Source organism: Pararge aegeria, chromosome 1 (genome assembly GCF_905163445.1).
Source record: "Pararge aegeria chromosome 1, ilParAegt1.1, whole genome shotgun sequence".
NCBI lineage: Eukaryota > Metazoa > Arthropoda > Insecta > Lepidoptera > Nymphalidae > Pararge > Pararge aegeria.
The window spans coordinates 5,299,497-5,323,853 of NC_053180.1; the positions used below are offsets into that span (position 1 = coordinate 5,299,497).

The window sequence follows — 24,357 nt, forward strand, 5'->3', positions numbered from 1 at the left end:
ATAAGATTTATAAGGTCGTAAAAATTGTTACGTTTTCAAAACACTGTAACTACACTGAGAGTAACGTTGTTGTTGAGCCAGATTAAAGTTGAAGTTATTAATATCAAGTTAAACTTAAATTCGTTAACACTTCTTTAGGCAGCTCTTTCAACAGATCTAGCAGGATTAGCGACTCTGTAACCAAAAGAAGAAGGTCCATTTTACTTTAACATAAAGCGGTTCAATACTCGATAACGACTAAATGATTGCAAGCTTCCATATCTTATGCCAAGGATACCTACATCAGTGGCGTGCACTGGGTTTCTTACATAAAACTAAACGGGAGAAACTCTCCTCATGTACGAGTTATATATCAATTTTAAGGTAGGCAGTGCTTTCGTGCACGTATGAAGTGCACGCCACTGACCTACGTACTTACCTATACATACGTTTTGGTTTTCGCAATAGGTCTTACTAATTACGAGATTAATATGCTATATAATATCAATCGTTGTTATTGGTTTATACTGTTTGAAAAACCTTGATGTACCTGAGTTATATACCCGGATTTTGTAGGTTTTAAATGGACAGGCCACATTGCAATAATCTTAATTTTGATTCAATATATAGATAGGCATCATACTTTCATACCGATGTTATAAATGAGAAAGTGTGTTTATTTAATTCGAAATCATGCCTACAGTGACGACATTTAACAAACACTTAATTTGCATGCTTAATTCAGACAAGATACTCTTTATCTTGGGGGAACAAAGACTCCCTTTAATTCCTACGGCATCCTTAAATACCTTTGATGAGCTAATAGTTGTTATGTCACAAAACACCATAAACTTAATCACAAAGACATTCTGGCAAACAAATATTATCATTATTTGATACATTATTAATAGGTATGCATAATTTTGGCCAGGCTGAATCAAGATAAATTTTTTTTATTAACGTACAGGCAAAGGCAGGTTTGTTAAAACTATTATCAGATTAAAGTAAATGTGAAACAATAATGAACATTATTGTTTCACATTTACTTTAATACGTTATAGACATATAGAACAAAAAGTAGTTCATTAATATCACGCTTCGGGACAGCCACCTAAATGTAACTTCCAAATATCTATCTTTATGTCTATCTCTGTCTGGCGCAATGGTGAGCGGTCTTGTTAGTGGAAGGTCTTGGGTTCAATCCCGGGCGGGGGCAGTTTGGGAATGGTCTCTAAATATTCACTGGTCTGGTCTTAAAGGAGGCTTCAGCCGTGACTTACAGTAAGTCAGCCCCATAACCAAAAAAACCGTGCTGCCTAGCAATTGAGCGTTTCTGTACGATGCCGCGTAGACACCGTTTAGGGGTACATCCCTAACAGTTTATCCCGCTACCATAAACCACTATAAACTGCATCATTACGTACTTCAAGGATTATAGTCAAGGGCTAACTTGTAGTGCAATAAAAAACCTTTGACAGCTTTCCATCTCTTGAGATCGTGAGTCACCTCTTTTTTTTAGAAACGTTCAAAGTTCTCTTTCGTGCGTGTTATTTGACTACAATAAACAGTGCAGTCGCTGCGCAGAGTCATTGACACTCATATTTAGGGGAATGTCTATCATAATTTCGGTAGGACCACTTTAAAAACAATTGCTTTGATAAACGCATCAACTAGCGGATTAAATAGCTTCAAGTAACTATTTAAGCTAACCCAGGCCAAGATATACATATAAGTGTATATAGATAGAACCATAGAGTTATATTGCCTCAGGAGCTTATGCTTAAACTGTCTGTGCACTGTTTTGGCGTATATGCATTAACAAACCAGTACTTATAGCCCATTAAAAAGCACAGGGCTTCTCTTGTAATAAGAAGGGTTTAGGACGTAGTCCACCCCACTTGCCAAGTACATAATGGTAGACGCGCCTTTGAGAACAGTTTTTTTTTTCTGGCATTTACATCAGTGTCAACCTATTACCTGTCACACAACAAAGCACTAAATACATGTGTTTTATTATATATTTTTTTTGAAATAAATAAAGCACATGTCTTCTCTCAGACTGAGAAAGACTTCGAGCACGCGGGTCAGGGGCGAATTGGTTGACTTCACACGTCTTTGGGAACACTGTTTTGGCATATAAATCATTATCAACTTATTACCTGTCACACAAGAAAGCACATGTCTCTTCTCAGACTGAGAAAGGCTTCGAGCGTAGTCCAGCACGCGGGTCAGGGGCGAATTGGTTGACTTCACACGTCTTTGGGAACACTGTTTTGGCATATAAATCATTATCAACTCATTACCTGTCACACAAGAAAGCACATGTCTCTTCTCAGACTGAGAAAGGCTTCAAGCGTAGTCCAGCACGCGGGTCAGGGGCGAATTGGTTGACTTCACACGTCCTTTGTGAATATTATGGTGAACTCGCTGGCACGATGTTTTCCTTGACCGTTAACGAAAATGATATTAATTAAATAAATAAATATATATACTACCACGATACCCATATCGCCATCTAGCCCTAAAGTAAGCGTAGCTTTTGTTATGGGCACTAAGATGACTGATGAATATTTTTATGAATAACATTCTATGAAAATTAAGCTTAATTTGCTATACTCCGCGAACAGCAAGAGAATCTGTATGGTGTAATTTATAATTTCTTTAATCCTTATACTCCACACCTAACAGATCCTCGGCAATGTACCCTTTACGCACGTTTCGCTCCGAAACCGGAGCATCCTCAGGAGATGTTGACATTATAATGTATAATTGTTGTAATATTATGGATTTCCGCAAAGTAACGCCTGCTTCTATTCTATATTTGAATAACATACATAAATACTTATAATATACATATATATACCCAGACAATGATAAACATTCATGTTCATCACAGAAACGTTTTCCAGCCGTGGGAATCGAACCCACGGCCTAGGACTCAGAAAGCAGGTCACGCTGCCCACTGCGCCAATCGGCCGTCTTACTATAAAGGTGCATACGTGAATCGAATTCGGTACCCCCGAAAAGGAAGCCGAGCTCTTACCCAACCCTATTACCCCTTCTTTACTAAGCAAGTAGGTTATAAGGTACACTTAACGTTTTGATGATTGAATTAGTGTATTTCAAGGCTGTACCTACGTTGTTTACCGTGACTATTAGTGACTAATATTCAAATGTTGTGTTTAAAAAATGAGAATCCTCCATACGATAATCATACTAAAATAAAAACACGACACGACGTCAGTCGTGTCGTGTTTTTATTTTAGCCTTGTCTGGTTTAGTCGTAAACTCTTGTCAGTCTGTAATGTTTATGGTCTCTCAGCTTCCTAGTAGGTGCAATGGTACCAATTTTGTTGGACACAAAAACCGTAAACTAAGTTTGTGTTTGAAAACTGTTAAGGAGTATGGCATTTATATTTAACCAATAACCATAATCGGTTACTGCGTGGCAGCAACGCTACCGGAACGCTAAATCGCTCCGAAGCCTACAAGACCAGCCCGGACCAGAGAAAATTCGGAAATAATAAAATTCCCAAATCTCTCTTGCCGGGAATCCAACCCGGGCATTCCAACTTAAAACCAAAGCTCTCATCGCTGCGCCAGGGGGGAGGACGACATAATAAGAATTGTAAATGAATTATAACTGAAACAAGAAAGTTAACACTATTTAAAGGACTACAATATATATTGGCTTTGGTAGTAAACACCCAGAAAAGGTCACTATTTTTAGATATCCAAAATGACCGTTGTTGTTAGCGTGGAGTGGGAAGCCCCGGGCTCGATTCCCAGCGGGGGAAATTTTGGTCATAACCAGACAAGTTATCCCGCTACGATATTAGATTCCTGCATCATTAACTACCAAAGAGTAGTTGTTAAAAAAAAAATAACTTTAGAGATTTATGTAGATACAAAACGATTATTGCCAAATTTATCTGTTAAAATATGTGGTCATATACTTTTTTTTTTTAATTTTTTTCTTACGGTAATTATTATGAGTCTGTCTGTTATGAATGCCCTTTGAACCTTATGAAATAACAAAAAATATTGCTGCATACATAATCATTATTTTAGAATCTAAAAAAAATATCGCGACCTCTTTATCAAGTGTCAAGACCTTAATAGTCAGAGACGTAACATCAAAGTTATTAGTAGAATAGCTTTATATGACAGAGCTCATTCGGGGAAGTTCTAGCGGCACAGCATAGCACTGTTGCAATGCTGTTGTGTTCCAATCTGAATTGCGTAGTTCGGTGCCGGTGTAATCACAGGCATAAGCGTGCCACCTGCGCCTCAGTTTGATGGACACAGGGTGGCACGTTGCAGGACGTGTTCGTTCCTTGCATGCCCTGCGAAGTGTTGCTTTGTTTACATGCGATGTTTTTCCAATTACCTTCATATTACAATAAAAGAAAACAATTGACCGAAACTGTTCGCTAGGGCCAGAGTACCGGATTTCTTTGCGATCATGAGATCGCGTATCGCAACATTTTGGAGTCGTTTGCGAGCCTCCGATAATGAAATCCTAAGCACGTTGGCAGAGGGTCTGGACTGCTCGATTTTCAAGCACTGGCTTTCGGTGCACCAAGAGTCGGATAGAAAATAAACTGTAGTGATTCTGTTAAGGTTAGGTATAAGATGACCCATAAACTATGACGAACTATGTAATTATTATGACGGACGTGAGTTTGCAATATTTTTATATTGCAATACTGTTACTTATTATTATTATTTTGTTATTTAATTTATCTTTTTATATTCTAATAACTGGGTTTATACCTTTCAATATAGATAATAATTATTATTATTATTATAACATTTGACAGTTGGTTGGTGCAGTGGGCAACGACCCTGCTTTCTAAGTCCAAGGCCGTGGGTTCAATTCCCACAACTGGAAAATGTTTGTGTGATGAACATGAATGGTTTTCAGTGTCTGAGTATTTATCTGTATTATATTTATAAAAATATTCATCACTTTTCTTAGTATTTGCAACACAAGCTACGCTTACTTTGGGACTAGATGGCGATGTGTGTATTGTCATAGTGTATTTATTTATTCGTAACAATGCATAACATTAAAGCGCGATACAACTAAACCGATTGTATTTATCTTCCGTAAATATTCGAAAATGGGTTACCGCTCAACTGCGTCATAGCGATTTTATAGGTCGTGTTGAGATCGAATTAAACGTCAGTAGTCATGCTATCCACAATTCTAGCATATTTTTTCGTATATACAGTGCTTGATTTGTTATTTATCTGGGGCAGTAACATCTTGTAAAGTGCTAGATCGTTTATCTAAACCGATTTTCTTTCACTAAACTTGCTAGAGAAAAATGGAATGTTATAGCATGAAATTTAAAAAAATGAAATTGCAGGTACATTTTAATGGTTCCTTTAAGGATTAAATTGTTCTATCACAACATTAAGATCTGTTAGAAAGAAAACTTTTAAAATTTAGATATTTATGCATTTTCAAGTATTTATCTATATCAATTCATAAATCCAAACTACACAATATTAAGGTCGATATATATATTATATATATATTACCTATACCAATTCATACCGAACTAATAATATAAAATATGCTAAAGTTTATCTGTTTCAAAATTTCTTTATTCATATAGACCTATCACAGGCACTTATGAAGCGTTAATACATATATTTTTACATAATTGTAAGGGGATGGTGATAACTTCGTTCGCCAACTTAAACCTAAAGCTACGAGGGTTCCAAACCTTTGAGGATATGTTTGTTACCTAAGCTCGGCCCAACGAAGACAAACGGTTCCAGCGGTATTTTAGAAAATCCGAAACGTCTCATACCAATTATATGATGCACTATTAGCCGTGTGGTGACGGCAGATCAGAATACGGTTGTCACCACACCTTCCCGCGTGTGTCGTACGAGGCGACTAAGGGACACAGAGCAGCATCCCCTGCGACCCCTGCGTATCTATTTAGTACTTATACTACCATTTACTGCGTTCAGCAACACGCCTGGTGTGCCAATCCTCCCGTTAGGTCCTTTAGTCCAGCAGTGGACAGTTATAGGCATATTGATTGTTTGATTGTTGCACTATCATACATCCTTATCCTTACTTACTTTACTTTTACTTTTACTTAATATCATAAATGTGAATGTAAGTTTGTTTGTTACGCTTTCACGCAAAAACTACTTAACCGACACTCATGAGATTTTGTACACATATTCTTGGAAGTGTTAGAAGTAATGTATGATACTTTTTATCCCGACATTAAGCTCGGTTCCTTTGGGAGAGGGGATAAAACAAACGGGGGGACAAAGAGGACAAATTATAACCGATTTTTAAATAATTATTTTTGTACTATAGAGGTTATAATATGTGTTTAATTTTGTCCAAACTATGGTTGGAGATAGAGGACAGAACTCCTCAGCGGACAGCAGCAAACACCTAAATTTAACCTACAACTAAATTTAATGCCACATCAAAAAACAAAACCCAACGCAGACGAAGTCGCGGGCAACATTTGTTTTTATGGAAACTCTTTTAATTGCTTACGAAATAATGCGGTTACAGTTAATAATCTAATAATCTCCATTAGGAATCCGTAGTTCACCACTGTCTCTTAGACTAGGAAGCGGTCTGTTTGCGATGGTTAAAATAGAAAACAAATGGAACAGTTTTACTTCCGCTTTGACTAATGGTAAACCTAAACTGATAGTAAGACGATGTATACTCATAAGTATTATTAAAATCGATTTCTCTCTCTAAGGCATCGCACCATAACCGAATTTTGGGATGAACTGTGTTTTACATTTCAAAGTTATGTTTACGCCAAATAATATGAATTTATTAAACAAAAGTGTGCAAACACAATTCCATATTCAACGAGTTATTCAAAGTACTAGATAGTCACATAGATAAAACATAAATTATGATAACAATAATATAGGTATGGACTTCCGATGTTTATTAAAATATGAAATCATATTTTAGTGCCGGTGAACACATTTACATACAACAAAGCATTAACGCCTATTGTGGCAATTATTGTCAGCTGGCATTACGTCCTCATTAACCGAATTTTCGACGTCATTCACATTTCCTCATACGAAACTTAGTTCCGTCGCGTCAAAATAATTTATCTGCAGCCGGTTTAACGCACGTGTTGACTCGTAACCGTCAACCGTACGCGGTAAGCCGTGAGGCAGTCTGAGTCCACTACTCGACGCATCCCCACGTACCAGCGTCCGCACACCTCTGAAACAATCGCAAACAAACAATCCAGCCAACGACCTCTGTCAATCCTTACAAGTTCTGCAACCCGTTCTCCTGACCCGTTTACCGAATTACGCAATATAACATGATGCAACTCCGTCACTAACTAACCCAGTTATCGTCAAACTTGCCTCCAAACCCGTGTCGATACACGATATGTTAGCACGTGTTCACCCCGCGCAATCCGCCGCCCTTGTCCAATCCTAGGAGGGCGAGGGGTACCGCCGCGTCTCCGCCACCCAATCGCGGCTCGTTTACGATTTCGCCCCGACGCAACTCGAACTAAAACGACAGGAGCCGAAGAGGGCAGCGACAACCCCCAGTGCACCTACAGCCCCCAACATGGCGACTGCGGTGGCAGCATCGCCGGCCGCGCTCGCTAAAAAACCTTCTATCAAAAAGTACCGAGCGCCGACTCCGCCGAGTAGGATAACCGACGAAAACTGTGACAGTGATAAGGACAAAGAGAACAATGTGGTCGAACAGGAAGAGAACGACAACAGTGAGTGTGTACAAACAAAAGACGACAAACCGGCGGCGGAGGGTTCGCCGGCTTTCAGGAGATTCGCGCCGAGGCTGAACGGCAATGTTGACAGGAGTTCAGTGCTCTCGAAGGCGGCTATGTTCGAAGCGGGCAGCCCCAGGTCCAAGGACCCCGCGGAAATGTCGCTACGCGAGCGGAAAGCCCTGTTCGAGAAGAACAAGGGAGCCGCGATCGTGCCGAAAGCGCCCTTCGGCCTCGCACCCTCCGTCAAAACACTACATGGAGGCGTAAAAGGTGAGTAATCTTCTCTATTTATAGTTTAGTGCCAACGTACACAGACACTGTCATTTTCGTTTCTTTTTCGTTTTTTTTTGTGTAAAGGGTATTCTTTACAATGTTTTTTCCACAGGTATACAGGTATATTGACATTACATTTTTTGCATCTTTTATCCAGGTAGTCGTATCTTATTGGACCTCGGGCTTTTATTTGTTTACGATAATGATAAGGAAAAATGCGAGAACATCTTGATGTATTTATATCTTTATCTTCAGTAGAACATTTTGCATTGAAATTAAAAATAAAATTTGGGATTCCCGAACGTGTTTTATAATAAGTATGAACAAATAATTGTTGTTTAAAACAAATACACGTTGATAAACAAAGAGTCACGGCTTTATTACTTCTGATATATTCGGTCCACATTCAGGTTCTTTGATAACGCTGTTAAATTTAATTCCGGAGTAAATTAAATTCCCAAATGCTTATGTTCCTTCACAAAACTGCTGTACGATAGTTAATTTAGGTATAGATATGTTGGAGACCATCCCTGGATCACGTAAGAGTTAATGTAACACGCGCACGTAGTGCCAAAACTGCACAATCAATAAATTGCAGTATGTTATCTGCGAGGTCGTAATACTACTCGCATCCGGTGTAGTTATTACAAATCTCTATACCTGCAATACCTACACGAAATAGTAATATATAATATACTAGCTGTTGCCCGCGACTTCGTCTGCGTTTGATTTTGTTTTTGAAGTATTCAGTATCGCTTAGCCTTAAGTGAGTATTGTAGTATATATATACATATATATATATAACATGTGACAAATAATTTGCAATAAAATAAAATTGCAACTATAATTAAAGATCTAAGATATCCTATCTCTTAAGTTGGACCAGACTGCTCACGGTGAGCCAATTTTATTTAAAATCGGTTAAGTAGTTTAGGAGTCCATCGCGGACAAACATCGTGACAGGAGATTTATATATATTAAGATATTATATAGGTATATAATACAATAGTAACTTTGTTTTCCGTATTAAATTCATGTTAGAAGAAAATAACAACAGAGTTCTTTCAATATCTTTAGTTAAATCAAAAATTTTGGTTGTACCATCGTTGCTTTTTGAATAATCTTTAACAAAGGTATTTGATCAGTTCGCGAAGTAGCTAGAGCACTAGATAATATTTATTTTAATAAAATAGGAATTTAAAAATGAAATATTTATTAATTAAACAGACAACATAGATAATTCAAATTACAATAAGAAAAGTTAAAAACCTAAGCTAGTCTCATTATAAGATAGTTATTTAATTCGTCTATACGAATATCTATATATATAAAAGGAAGTTGTGTTAGTTCCACCATTTATAACTCAAGAATGGCTAGACCAATTTTTATGAAATATAATCTATATCTGTCGGAATAGGATAATAAGTATTAAAATAGGTAAAACATTCATCAAAAAAAAAAAGATCCGCGGTACGAAGTTCGCCGGGACAGCTAATATAAGATAGAAGTATCGCTACTAAGCAGTATTCAGTGTTTTGTCACAACTTAACTGAGAGCACCTTTCAAATGTCAGTGCGTGTTAAACTCAGAATAACTTATCTGACGTTCACCATCATCATGATCGCTTAACCGATTGATGCCCACCGCTGGACTGCGATTTCCAAAATCCACGGTCCTGGGCCGCTTGTTTCCAGCGGCTGCCAGCGATTAGTTTGATTTCGTCTACCCCGTTGGGAACTGACCAATGCTGCGTTGGCCGGTGAAGGGTCGTCAGTCCGTCGTTATTCTATGTTTATTTTTAGGGCCCAATGAGTGTGAACTTGACGAATTGAGCCCCATGACTCGATGACATCTTATTACATCGAATTCTACTCGTTACGTTTTGTTACGTTTGTTACTCTACGGTTACGTTTGTACAGTTTTGGTTTGTTGAACTAAGGTTTAGTCCGTATGCAACCGTGACCGGGAATAGCATGCAAGTATAAATAACGTTAGAAATCAAAGGCCTTGTTTCCACCGGCGAAAATGAAGTGCAGTTTTTGAATTGGTGTGTCCTTCTTGAGAGGCATTGTCAGTAGTTATTTAATCTGCCTGGTAGTATTGAATGCGTTGGGACGTCTCCTAAAAGGAATGGCGTTGGGATCGTGCGCTTAGGAGGATAGTATAGTTTTTTAATAGGAATAAGGGTAAAATGTGTTAGTATTGGTCGGTTAAGCCTATATTTGCTCAGTTCAAATGAACGTTGTTACTTGCGTTGTATTTCTTTGTCCATAATCCAAATATATTATAGATGCCTTAAATATGTTAGTTGGGCTGACAGGCGGCTCTGTCAAAGGAGGCTTTAAAGACCTTTTTTAAGCTAGGGCAGTTGGAGTATTCATAAAAAACATTTAGCCTAGGGTATACAGATTGATACCTTTTGCTTTATAATATAAAATAAGTCATCGACCTAAACAGTCTGAAGGCTTTGCGGTTGTTTTTGGCAACATTTATGCGGGCACGTTTTAATGTCACGAGAGTTGCCAAGAATTTTCCCACAACCTATATCTAACTTTACAAGTACATAAAGAACATTTTAATCGTTCTACAACAATTTGTGGCTGTTTCAATGTTATTGTTTCAAAGAAAATTAGTTAAAAATTTTGAAAAATTGTTTTTAATTCACTTTGTTCGCTCTTTGTACATTTAAAAAAAAAAATCCGAACGGTATAAGTATTTAGAATAATCTATTTGTTTTAAAGACTTCGTAAATTAACATCACATACATTTATTTTTCTACAAGTTAGCCCTCTAAGTGCTGTGGCCTTTACTTAAATGGTCTTTAAGGGAAGTGATGCAGTGATAAGTACCTCCAATAACAACTAGGTAGTAGTTTTGATTAAGGCGGCAAAAACAGCGCCATTCTCCCAGACATTATCAAACATATTACAACACAGGTCAATGCTTACATTAGAATAAAAAGTTCACGACATTTCAAACACCACAAGCGATTGTGAGTCTTATTTTTATGCGAAAATGGGTCACTTTTGTGTATGGGAAAATCTTTAAGTCATTTCTTCTAAGTTTGCTCTCAAGACTTGCCTAGACTGCTATACCAGTCGTCACGACTACATTTTTTTGTAAGGAGGTAGATTCCACTTGGTAAATACCACAAAACAAATTGTTATTATCGGAGGATCAGAGTACATTAAGGTGTGAGTCAAAGTCGTGCATATATAGTATATATATTTTATTTTATTTTCCCACTTGACCCTTGACTGCAATCTCACATGGTAAATGAAGATGCAAGTCTCAGAACGAAGCGGGCTAACGCGACATCTTACTGGAACGCTAATCGAAGGAATCGAACCCGAAACCTCCAGCTTAAAACCACAGTGAGCCGGGAAGGTAGTCAAAATTTTTAAAAATTCCTTAAGATTCTGTATCATCTACGCACTCTCTAACTTAAAACCACATTTAAACATTGATATGGTATTTTTAATTCCTCAATTCAAATGGTAGAAACATTTAATGTTATTGGAAATACATCACTGAAGACTACATCCAAACTATTTCAGCTGTTGTGTACAGTGATCTCCAATGTCCTGAACAATTATGCATTCAGAATCTATAAAATTAAATGCCGCGAGTCTCTTGCAAAAGCTCTTATTATTTATTATATTATATATTCTTTATTATTGTGTTTTTAATTGTATGGAAATTAAAATTCAGATTATTTTCAATACTCGTAGTTCACCCGATCCATCATGTTGCTATTATAAGTACTTATAATAGTTCAAATTCGGCCGGTTAGTTTTTATCTAACGAATGTCTAGCTTTAATTTGAAAAGTGTACTTACGCGGTAATTAAGTATCAATGGCAATGGGACTATAGAATGTACGAATTTGAATGAATAATACACTTCTATTTTTTTCTACCTAATGAACACCACAGAGGTCAATAAATCCAAATACAATAGACCTAGAAGCTTTTCTCTTCAAGGCATCCAAAACCTAAACAATATTACTCACAAATAAAAAATAAAGTGCCATAAAATAACTTCTTTCAAGGCACATTATTCAAGGAGATCGGGGTAGTATAAAATGAGAGTAATGCCAAGATCGTGGTCGTGATCTCATTACTTTAAAACGTTTTCATAGGAAATTTGCCTTATTTTCACATGTAAGATTCTCCTTGCATAACTCTTGAAGCTTCATATTTGGAACCTTTGTTAAGACTGTAGCAATAATTATTTATGTCATTCAAACAGTCGCGCATGTACAGTTGTGAAAATTTCATTCTCTAAGTAGGATTTGTTGTCCTGCGTTCCGGTCAAGTCCCGATGTTTTCCTTAAAAACAATTTATGTAGGTAACTCATCCGAGAAATGATCAGTCATTATTATTTGAATCATCATAAAAATAGAAGTCACGTCTTAAACGAAACAATCTCCGAAAGCTTTTTTAGAGTTTCGAAGTAAAACATAGACGCATCTAGATTTTACGTAATAATAATAAATAAATACTACAACACACATCGCCATCTAGTTCCAAAGAAAGCGTAGCTTGTGTTATGGGTACTAAGATAACTGATGAATAATTTTATGAACAATATACATAAATACTTATAATATACAGATAAACACCCAGACACTGAAAAATATTTACGTTCATCACTAAAACGTTTTCGAGCTGTGGGAATCGAACCCACGGCCTTCGACTCAGAAAGCAGGGTCACTGCCCACGGCCGTCTAAACTTATATATATAGGCAAATAGGCTCTGAATTGGGTAGGTTAGTCAAAATTGACCTTTTGGGCTGCAGGCAATCCTCAAGATGAATCGAGCCATTATTTCATGAGTTCCGACACTTGGGTTGGTTGGTATACGTCCAGCAGGGCTATTCTGTAACTCGGTTGACACCACTGTTTAGTTCTCAGTTTGCGTATTGATGCTTATAAAGTTAAACTACTTGATATGAATGATTTTTGTTTCCGTTTAGAGATATGTGTACAATAGAATCTGCACCACATAAATTAATACTTAAAAGTATTGTTATTTGTTTTGTCCACACTAATCCTATAATGCAACTATAAACTTGTCCTATACTAGGTTGCGTGGTATAGATCCCTTTTAAGCGATAAGGTCGCCTTCTGTGCCCGAGTGTTATTTCTAAATTTTTAATTTGGATTAACTGTTGTTGTTATGTTTTGGTGAACAATAAAGTGTATTTTCATTTCATTTTCCCATTATGTCTTGAAACATACGTCATCCGGCTAAAACGTCGAAGAAATAATATATCTTACGCAACATAATGAAGATAAAACATACAGACGTAGCAGCCTGCAGCAATGTCTGTGTATGGGAACTGCAAACACAAAAACTTGTTCTATGACAATACAACAATGCCAGCAATGCTTTTGCTCTCTACACTTTCCTGATTATAGAATATAAACCAACATAGTATCGTAACTGGCATCTGTTTACCATAATGCCGGTAGAATTCACTAGAGTAGGTAATCTATAATCTATTGTCTAATATTCGTGGTGCTTATTTACGTTTTATTATTGAATGAATGAATTCACTTTTATTGTACACCAAAGAAAAAAAGTAGTTACAGAGATATAAACACATATCAAGAGAGTACAATTTTGTGGCCTTATCGCTACATAGCGATTTCTTCCAGGCGTAAAAGGAAAAAAACATAGAAAAGAGGTAGGTGGTGCAATAAATAAGATTTAAAATTATACAAATATATCAATAAAATATATATATATAAATACCTATATAAATAGATAACATATTACATCCTCAATTTATATGAAATACATAAATAATTAAAATTACACACTTAAAATGATCCGCTTCAGCGATGTTCGGCTGATAGAGACAAATAATGATCCTTCACTAGTTTCTTGAAGGACCCAATCGTTTGTGCCTCACGGATATCTAACGACACTTGTTTTTACGATTATTGCATTATAAGCGACACCATTTTCGAAGATATACTTCTTTCTGCAAGTTAAATTTTTACTATTGAAAGAGTGTAGTAATAGCCTAGAGGGTGGAAGCTCGGCTTTACTTTCGGGGGCCGAGTTCGAAACCCAGCGTGCACATTTAACTTTTCCAAGTTATGTGCGTTGTCAGAATTCAACGATCAAGGAAATCATCGTGAGGAACCCTGCATGCCTGAGAGTTCTCCATAAATTTCTCAAAGGTGTGTAAAGTGTGAGGTTCAGCAATCCGAATTGGGCCACCGTGTAGTAGTTCACTACTGCCTAAAACATTCCCATTGTGGGAGGAGAACCGCGCCCTGTATTGGGCCGGTAATGGGTCGATATGATAAATGGAACAAAATTTGCGTAAACCTTAAGAAATACATCAAATTGATGTACTTACTTACCACGGAATTATAATATTATTTATCTCTACAAAATATCCCAGATTAGTATCTACATTGCATCCGTGCAAAGCCGGAAAGTTTGAGGTGTGGGGTGCCTTAGATCGAATTCCTCCCGAAAGGGAAACCGAAGGTCTGCTAGGGCCTACCATTTTTAGAAGCGTTCCTCGGCTAAAATACTAAAAAATCATAATCCAGGCTTACCAATTAGTTGGAAATTTATTGGCGATACCTTATCCTACAATGTCACATAACATTGTACCTAACGTTATTGTTTTATAATTCTAAGAACGTGTGACTTATCAGTTATAACGCCGAAGTTGGTCGAATTGTTTATGAATGTGCGCTAAGTACTCGTAAATACTTAGTCATCAATAGCCTATAACTAACCACTGCTGGACTAAAGGCCTCTCCCAACAGGAAGGTTTGCCCATAATCACCACGCTGATGGGAGTGAGTGGTGATCGCTGTAGATGGTATTAGTAGCACAGAAGAAGCTGCTACTCGTTCCCATTTTTACTCCCTTGGTCAGCAGATTCTTGCGACTCGTTTTTCTGACCGACCGGGTTACAACTTAAAACCACGGCCTTTTCCGTTGCAAGAATTTTTCCATTGGTTTTTAAGCCTCCCATATTGTTCTTCTCGTCTCAATAAATTACATATTTATCTACTATAAAAATAAAAAGTAATTTATCTTGAACTTGAACTTTGCGCTTAAACAAAAAGTCTCCACTAAGTTTAGAATTCAGTATACCCACCGTTTTGTCTTTTCATATGACCGTCCGACCTCTAAATATTGGCAAACCTAAAAAAAATAACCTACCTAGAAAACATGTAATACGAGTATTTTGAATGTAAATTTATTATGCACGCACAACTCCTGATAAAATTAAAGTAGGTAGTTTTATTAGTTGATTTTGTGACAGAGCTCGAGGAACCTACTATCGCCACGCTTATTTTCTGCCGCCACGCAGAACTTTTGTGTTCGGCATGAAGGATTTGGGATGGTTGCCGGTGTTCTTAAAGGCACACCTACGGCTCATTTGGAGAACATGCATGCTCTGAGAAATATTGCTCTCTTTATAAGCGATTGTTTACACTTTCCATCGGTCAGCATGATCCGTCAATTATTACTATACAGTAAAAAAAATATCCATAAAGATCGTTCTTCGTAGCAAGATATTTAATAGAGATTATTCTAGACTAGCTTTTTGTGTGATTTTGTTTTTTGATGTGGCATTAAATTTAATTGTAGTTAAAAAAAAATAGTATTCAGTATAGCTAAGCCTTAAATGAGGTATTTGCTGCTGTCCGCTGAAGAGTTCTGTCCTCTATCTCCAACCACAGTTTGGGCAAAATTAAACACATATTATAACCTCTATAGTACAAAAATATTTTTTTAAATCGGTTATAATTTGTCAGAGTTATGGTGTAAAATCGTCAAACACTTTCATCCCCTCTCCCAAAGGAACCGAGCTTATTGTCGGGATAAAAAGTATCTTATATTACTTGTAACACTTCCAAGAATATGTGTACAAAGTTTCCTAAGGATCGGTTAACTAGTTTTTGCGTGAAAGCGTAACAAACAAACTTACATTATAATATTAGTAGGGATAGGGATATAATCTACAAATTAATTAATATCTTTTCCAGAGAATAATACGCCCTCGAGAACATAATGGAGATCTCTCAGTCATACATGTATCCTCACCGTATTTTCCTTCACCGTTAAAGCATAACGCACATAACACCCGAAAAGGCTCAGAGGGTGCATAACGGAGATCGAACGCTGTCCCCTCGAAACGAAGACTAAAGTCCTTCCCACTAGGCAAGCACCGTTTTTTTCGTGTAGGTAAATGCTCGTCATAAATCGAACCTATATAAATTAAACATGACTAGGCTACAAATACAAACGTGCACGTATATTATGTTAGGACCATATAGGGTAATCGAATGCAATTTTATTTTTAGATCAACGACAACTGTTCGAAATAACATGTGTGCACTATTAAAAGTATACGTAAGAAAAACTACATACTATCATGGAACAACTATATTGCGCGTATTAAATAAAAAATACATAACCCAGACAACACACATAAAAAAATGAATTTTAAATGAAATCCCGCCGGCTGTTTTACACGCATCCCTCGTTAGTAGTCCTGTGGCAAGGCAGCTTTATGCTACGAGATATCCATCGATTTGCATCGCGTATTACGACAGTATCGTTTACACCGCAGCCATGCGGACGCGATTTAATTATAACTTTGTACTGTTTACTTAAACTAGTATCCATAAGGCTAGGTTCAGGCGATCCATTTTGTCGCGCGTTTATCTTAATGTTAAAAATCAACATTGGTGCAAATTTTGTTTCAAATCTTTGCATTGTCTGTGTATATCAAGACAATGCAAAGATACCTCATGGTGTATCTCATACAAGACTAGTGTATCAAAAATACAACCTTATTTTTATCAATATATCAACCGACGCCATGTACTGTGCCATGACGACACTATACACACAAACCTTTTATGTGCTCTGTTATACTGTTGCTAATTGTATTATTGCCTTGAATAACAAAAATTATACAATTCGATAGTTTGGTTACACGTACATCTCTTAAAACGCATCATCGCTAATCTCTGATGAACCTAAACGCAACGTACTTGGTAATATATGGTAGTTGAAATGTACATCGATTTGCATCGCGTATTATGATCTATTCACCATACAGGTGCAAACATATTTGTGAGTTTCGTTGTAAATAGTACGAAGCATAAGGCTAGGTACAGATTCTCGTGATTCCTCGCACGTTTTTCTTAATTTACTTTAGTGCTAATATGGTCTTACTCGAAATTTAACTTACTTTTGCTTGTATACCGGATGTATATGTTTTCACGCCTACTTTCCGATATTATGACAGTGGAAAAGTACTGCTTAATCTTATTCGAGCCAATATTGAGCTTTTCGAGTGAATTCAGTTATACTCATTATATAAAACAAGAAATAAATAATTGCTTATTGCCACCATTCGCCTCTACCTACATATTGTGATATCTCTCATTAGTTATACGTTTTGATTTCTAATAATTTGCATTGCAATAACGAATTACGACATTATAACTCCTACAACATTTGCATAAAGTATTATGAGATTAGTTATCGTTAACAATTCAGACATGCGGGCTTACTTCCTTTTTTAACAAACTTTTTTTTTTACTTAGGCTGATATCTATCGAGAGACAATACTTTGCTTAGGCTTTACTTATTGTTAAAAGACGACACGTTTATATCAGATATATTTATCAGACTCAGGTCTGAGCTGAGGCAAAGAACACTTTAAAGATCTCAGCCTTACAAACGCGTTGTGCATTTAACGTTTAAATCTAAACGTAGAGTTTATAGGTCGACCTGCGTAGTGGATAATTAAATGACACACAATCACAAATATCGATCCATTTTTGTTTGCTTTGTAAGAACTGGCTGGTCTCTCTTTATGTAGCGCAAGCTTATTCACCGCTTATATTATTCGGTTATCAAGTTTCTTCTCAAATTACCAGAGTATCGCTTACACCGCAGCGATGCGTGCGATCTATACTGTTTATTTAACACACTTCACGCGATCCCACAAAACATTGCTGCATAAAAGTGAACGGATTTATATGTATTTCTTTATTAGTGAGTTTAAAAATAGATATTATGACACATATATGACAAACTTATAAATCCGTATAATATATCAGAGAATTCTTTCTCCTGAGTGCCAACTGTAAGATTTTCTAGCGGGCCATCTAGTTACAATAAAGTAGTCTTAATCGAGTCTTTTAATTCCATACAAATCGTAGTTCGCTTTCACGCGATCGAATAGGTAGAAAATTTATAAATGCATTCTAATTTTAGCATATAACATCTCGTTTATTACGATACAACGAAAACAAATTATGAAAGAAAACGCACACATTAGTCTAACCGCGCGGTTCACAGTTCAGTGTATTACGTCCCAAGTTCCTTACTCCCTGCGAACGCACGCACGCAATGCATATACATATACCGGATGTTTGGTGCATCGTGTGCCAAATCGAATCTGATGATTGGAGGGGTCTTTGGCTATCTCTTCAGCCCTCGTAAAAAAATCTTGCTCAAACGGTTTTTTTTATACTGATTTTAAATTGTTTTTTTAAAAATTGTAAAAATTCTACATTTAAATTTTAATAAAAAATAAAGTTGTTAAGTATTAATTAATTTTCTTTTTAATCTTTAATTTGTAACGTTTTACGCTTCTTTTGAAACTAGAATTACACGCCAGCAACATCTAGTTTTTGTTTTACAGCCCCGCAAAGTTTTTTTTACGTAAAAAAATAAGCTTGAACGTCAACTTTCGGTTTTAATAAAAAAAAAACTAAAAGTGATCATGTTCTTCCAATTTTTTTAAAACATCTCTGGACTGTCCCCTTTCTAATGGTGTGCAATATGCCATGAAAAGTAATTAGTAACATCACTAATTTTCAAATTTTCTAAACTTAGTCACAATTTTCTAATATTCAACAGATGAAAGAAAAACAAGTTTTTGCGTAAATAAAACTCACAAGCAGGTAAAATTTTTAAATTTCGTAGGTTTTACTTGAAATAAAAATAATACATTGCATTTGAAACATTTATTTCATAATTTTTACAAATTCTGCTCAAATTGTTCACCCCTGTTTCGAATGCAGGCCCGACATCTTTGACGTATTGTTACAGTTGTAGTCCGAAGCCGTATTTCGTTCTTAATTGTACCGAAGGCCGCTTCTATGCGTTGTATTAGTACCTCCCTCGTTGGGACTTCTGTGGCGTATACTAGCTCTTTGGCACGTCCCCAGACATAAAAATCTAACGGAGTTAAGTCTGGGGAACGTGGAGGCCATGCAATAGGCCCATCGCGCCCAATCCACGAATTGGGGAACACATTATCGAGGTATTCCCTCACAGTTAAACGCCAATGCGCGGGACAGCCGTCATTTTGAAATACTATGGGCACATCTTCATTAAACACGGGCACCTCGGCCAATAATTCCGGCAGATCATTTTGCAGGAACTCTAAATAATTATCGCCATTTAAGTTATCAGGCAGGTAGTGCGGTCCAATTACCTGATTCCCAATCACTCCTGCCCAAACGTTCACACTAAACCGTCTTTGAAAAGATTGCTGTCTTTTGGCATGTGGGTTTTGCCGTTTCGGTGCCCAATGGTGTAAATTGTGCAAGTTAAGAATCCCTTCTCTGGTAAATTTGGATTCGTCAGTCCACAGTATTCTTTTTAAAAAATCAGGATTATCCACATCTGTGTGTAACAAAAACCGACAAAAGTGCATTCGTCTGTCAAAGTCGCCACCCTCAAGACCTGCAACAACCAAAAATCTTTTTAATTCCCCTTGAGCAGTAATTAATTGCACTAGAAGATTATGGATACCTGCTAAACAAAGGCAACGTCAAACAAAGGTTTTAAATTACGTACCTTGAACCGGAGTCTCGTGGAATGGATATTTTTCGTTTTGTCGAAGGACTTTCCACACTTTCCATATTGAAATATCAAGTTGTGCCGCCACATATCTAATGCTTCTTGTGTCGTCTTCCTCAAAAAGTGCCAGTATTCTCTCGTCCACTTCAACATTATGTCGCACAACATGTCCCCTTGGTTCATGAAAATTGACACTCCCAGTCTCGCGTAAACGTCGGTATGTGTCTTGGAAGACTCTGCGGCCAGGTAATCGTCGACCAGGAAAGCGTTCCTGGTAAAGTCGTTGCGCTGCACGAGCGACACCACGGGCTGCACCATAAACCATTATGATGTCCGCATATTCCTCGTTAGAGTATGTCGTCATTGCAACAACAAAAAAGTCAACAAAGTTTAACAATAACACCAAAAGTAAATAAAACGTAACAAAAAACAACAAAACTTAACGAAAACTAAATAAAAGAATCGTGGAGTACAGTAAGCTAGCACACACGTTAGGCAGCAGAGGCAGTGATGTCTCGACTAAAAAATAAGATGGCCGCCGTGTCGACGCGACGCGGGGCCCGTTCGCGATTGGTTCAAACAGGTTTGCACTATGCAAGAAAGGAATAGAAGATAGATTTCGCTTCACTAGAGTGAAAAAACTATTTTTGCCTGTTTAAACGAACAACGGGCGTATAACTTTATGAAAGAGACAGAAAATGTCATCTGCCTTGTGAATTGTGAGTGTTATTTACGCAAACCCTTGTTTTTCTTTCACCTGTTGAATATTAGAAAATTGCGACCAAGTTTAGAAAATTTGAAAATTAGTGATGTTACTAATTACTTTTCATGGCATATTGCACACCATTAGAAAGGGGACAGTCCAGAGATGTTTTAAAAAAATTGGAAGAACATGATCACTTTTAGTTTTTTTTTTATTAAAACCGAAAGTTGACGTTCAAGCTTATTTTTTTACGTAAAAAAAACTTTGCGGGGCTGTAAAACAAAAACTAGATGTTGCTGGCGTGTAATTCTAGTTTCAAAAGAAGCGTAAAACGTTACAAATTAAAGATTAAAAAGAAAATTAATTAATACTTAACAACTTTATTTTTTATTAAAATTTAAATGTAGAATTTTTACAATTTTTAAAAAAACAATTTAAAATCAGTATAAAAAAAACCGTTTGAGCAAGATTTTTTTACGAGGGCTGAAGAGATAGCCAAAGACCCCTCCAATCATCAGATTCGATTTGGCACACGATGCACCAAACATCCTGTATGATGTTAGTGATGTTAACGCTACGGAGTTTAATCGGTTTGTCTATACTGTACACCCTACTTAAGTAACCAATCAACTTGGTTTTTGGCTTTTTGAAAGGATGGATAGTAACACTTTTTACCCCATGAAAACAAACGGTTTCCAGGGAATGTATAAAAATTCTTACTAAACACGGACGAAGAACGCTGGCAAAAGCCAACATCTAGTATATTATAATAGCGACCGTGCGGTTTTTCGAGTGAGTGTACTAACTTCCTAGGCTAGGTCATATCAATTTCCTTGAGACGGGTGAAACACTAACATAGAATTGATTTTAGAAACGCAATGTTTAATGTGTTGTTAATGAAGGCGAATGTAAATATTTACATTAAATACTGTACAATCTATATTACCTGTACTCATTTCTGGATCTACTGAACCGATTTTGAAAATTCTTTCACCAATACAAAGCCACATTATTTTTAATTGCCATAGGCTATACAACATACGTGAATGAAAACCGAAAGAATACTTTACAGGCTTTAGAGGTACTCGTAAATTGTGTATTATCTCTAAGACACATCTGTGAAACCGAAAACCTAATCGTTTTTACAGGGTGATTCCTTATGAAATATACTTATCCCTTCAATGTTATCGTAATAGTCCTGATACTCGAATAATCCATCTCAATCTCTCGTAAGCTACTTTTCAAAAGTTTCTCTTCTGCAGTGTGTTAATTATTTGCACAAGTTTTTTTTTTATATGTAAAGAGAGCAAAAGATCTCGCGGGTCATCTGGTGTTAAGTGATCACAACAGCCGTATCGATTTCTTTTTTAGGTTTATATTTGGCCGAACTATTATGTGACTTACCTACTATTACTTTATTGAAATACGGATAACAGTAATCTACGTTGGAATGTAGGTCAGTGGGCACACATTTGTCGCTGTAAGTCCTAGAATAATTATTCACACCATCTATACACGAAAGTAATTCGCATGTCCTTTTATGTAGTGCGAAATGTTAGGGTTGTCACAGGCCGCATAACGAAATGTTACGATCGCGTCATTATAACGGAATTTATTAGAAGCAATAAATTTTTTTTATGTAGTTATTTTTATGATTATTATTTATCTTATTCTGGGAAAACAAAATATTGTTATTCTTAGTTTTTGTGTTCATTATTTTTCCTATGAAAATCTTACTAGAGGCTTGTCATCTTCATCATCATCTTATCAACCCATTGCCGGCCCACTACATTGCAGAAGAGTTTAGGCCGTGGTAAACCACGCTGGCCCAGTGCGGATTGGTGGACTCAGGGACTACTAGAGCAATGTTATTGTTTTAAATTCATTTATATGTGTACTGCCAATAAATTCTGGACCGATGGAGACGAAAGTCGTGCATTACTAAATATTTTTTAATGAAGTTAGACTACAATTACAAGAAGGTAGCCTTAGGGTAAAACATTACACGCGCCCTCCGCATCTTTAATATCATATCAGAGCAATGTGATTTGTTGCGCTCTGAGTGAATTCACAAGGATCGCAATGTAAGTTTTTTGTTACGGGAATAGATAATTAAATAGCATAGGATATAGCATAAGAATGTTAAGATTATTTTTTAAAAAAAGCTACACTAACGCATTAGGTTTAATTATTCTGTAATGATAGTGTTAGAATAAGAATATAAATAAATTAATCAATTATTTCATTAATATCTAAGTCGTACCCATATCCAAATTTATTAAAAGTTTCACGGAGAGTGACAACCCTTAAAAATACCGTTTCAGAAACTGTCTTTGCCGAAATCTTTTGTTTGCTTACAAGTGTGTCACACGGTTTCTTTTATTAAATAACATAATTATATTCCACTTAGCCATCTGTTTCCTTTGTAGTGAAGACATGTGGATAATGATGATGGTACGAAATAATAGACTATGCAGTTCTAGCCCTTAATAAAAGAGTTGACACATATAAGCGTAAGTCAATACGCAAAATATTATATTGTGTCCTTTATCCCTATCAATACGCTAGAAACAAAATCATTAATTTGGACATCTTGTATTATATATGAAAAGTTTATCTAGAAATTGTTGCTTCGAAAACACTTCAAAAAATCCTATAATTTTTGCACGAACGTAATTTTGGTTTTTAAATAAAATCAGAGTTAATTTATTCAAGTGGTAAAAAATTCGTTTGTCATTTTATGTGTGTCATAATATCTATTTTTAGTAAGTTCAGCACAGAGGCGTTATTTTTACACCGGGAAATCAGAAATAGTACGTTAAAAAACAATGAAGTTATATAAATCCTAAGTTTAATTAATTTTTAAATGACTTCGAAACTTACACAAAATTATTATGGCAGCCCTGGTACGAACTTCTAATTTGAATACGCTCGATGTCAACACGTCAAACTTTTACCACGATTGATTTTATGTCACACCATAGTGTGTCGTGTATGACAAAATTCGACTATCGAAAGACTATTACAGTCCACTGTTGGACTAACGACCCAACACAGGTCGGTGATCGCAGTAGTGGTAATAGTAGCACAGTGGACCCTGCTGGCCGTTCTCAGTTATATTCTCTGACAACCTTATTCCGTTATATGACTAACTTAATCTATAGGTACTACTAATATTATAAGGAGGAACGATTTTTCGTTTGTTTATGTGTACCGAATAATCTCTGAAAGTACTAGACCGATTTTAACAATTTCTTAGCCAAAGGAAGGCTAAACTATCAAGAAGTAATATAGGCTATAATTTATTTTCCGCATTTAATGCAATTAAAAAGCAAAATTTTAGCTATGAAATATACAACAATTATGTACTACATGATTCAAAAACTCATTATCACCTACAAAAGAGTCTGCGAGGAAATATATTTAACTATCATAGTTAAGTCGCACTAATCTAAACCTAAATCTAAACTAGTCGTAATTGCACTATCCCGCTCTCTTGCCAGAGATTGCTTGCAGCAATAAGGGCGCCTTTGCATGCCTACAATTTTTGTTTGTGTAGCGTGTTTATTCTTTATTTTATTTATATTTTGATGTATGTGTGCAATAAAGTATTTCTTCTTATTAAGTCGCATTAGCAGCTTTTGTGTTCTAAAATTGTATCCTGTAGAAACGAAAGTGGGTTACATTAGTGTTGCTGTCTTAATTCTTAATCAAATGAATGGTTTCATCATCAAGGATATTTATTATAGCAGTAAAACA

At 36.3% G+C, this 24,357-nt stretch overlaps 1 protein-coding gene across 5 annotated transcripts in view; it reads left to right on the top strand.

The window, feature by feature from the left end:
- LOC120626381 (anillin) overlaps nucleotides 1–24,357 on the top strand; it is an 80,784-nt gene that overhangs the window by 17,271 nt on the left and 39,156 nt on the right. For 4 of the 5 annotated variants that reach the window (XM_039893893.1, XM_039893909.1, XM_039893901.1 and 1 more), the window contains exon 7: nucleotides 7,448–8,018. In XM_039893893.1, the coding sequence (XP_039749827.1) occupies nucleotides 7,448–8,018 (571 nt within the window). The remainder of the gene's footprint in view (nucleotides 1–7,447; nucleotides 8,019–24,357) is intronic. The other variant, XM_039893926.1, reaches the window with a different exon arrangement.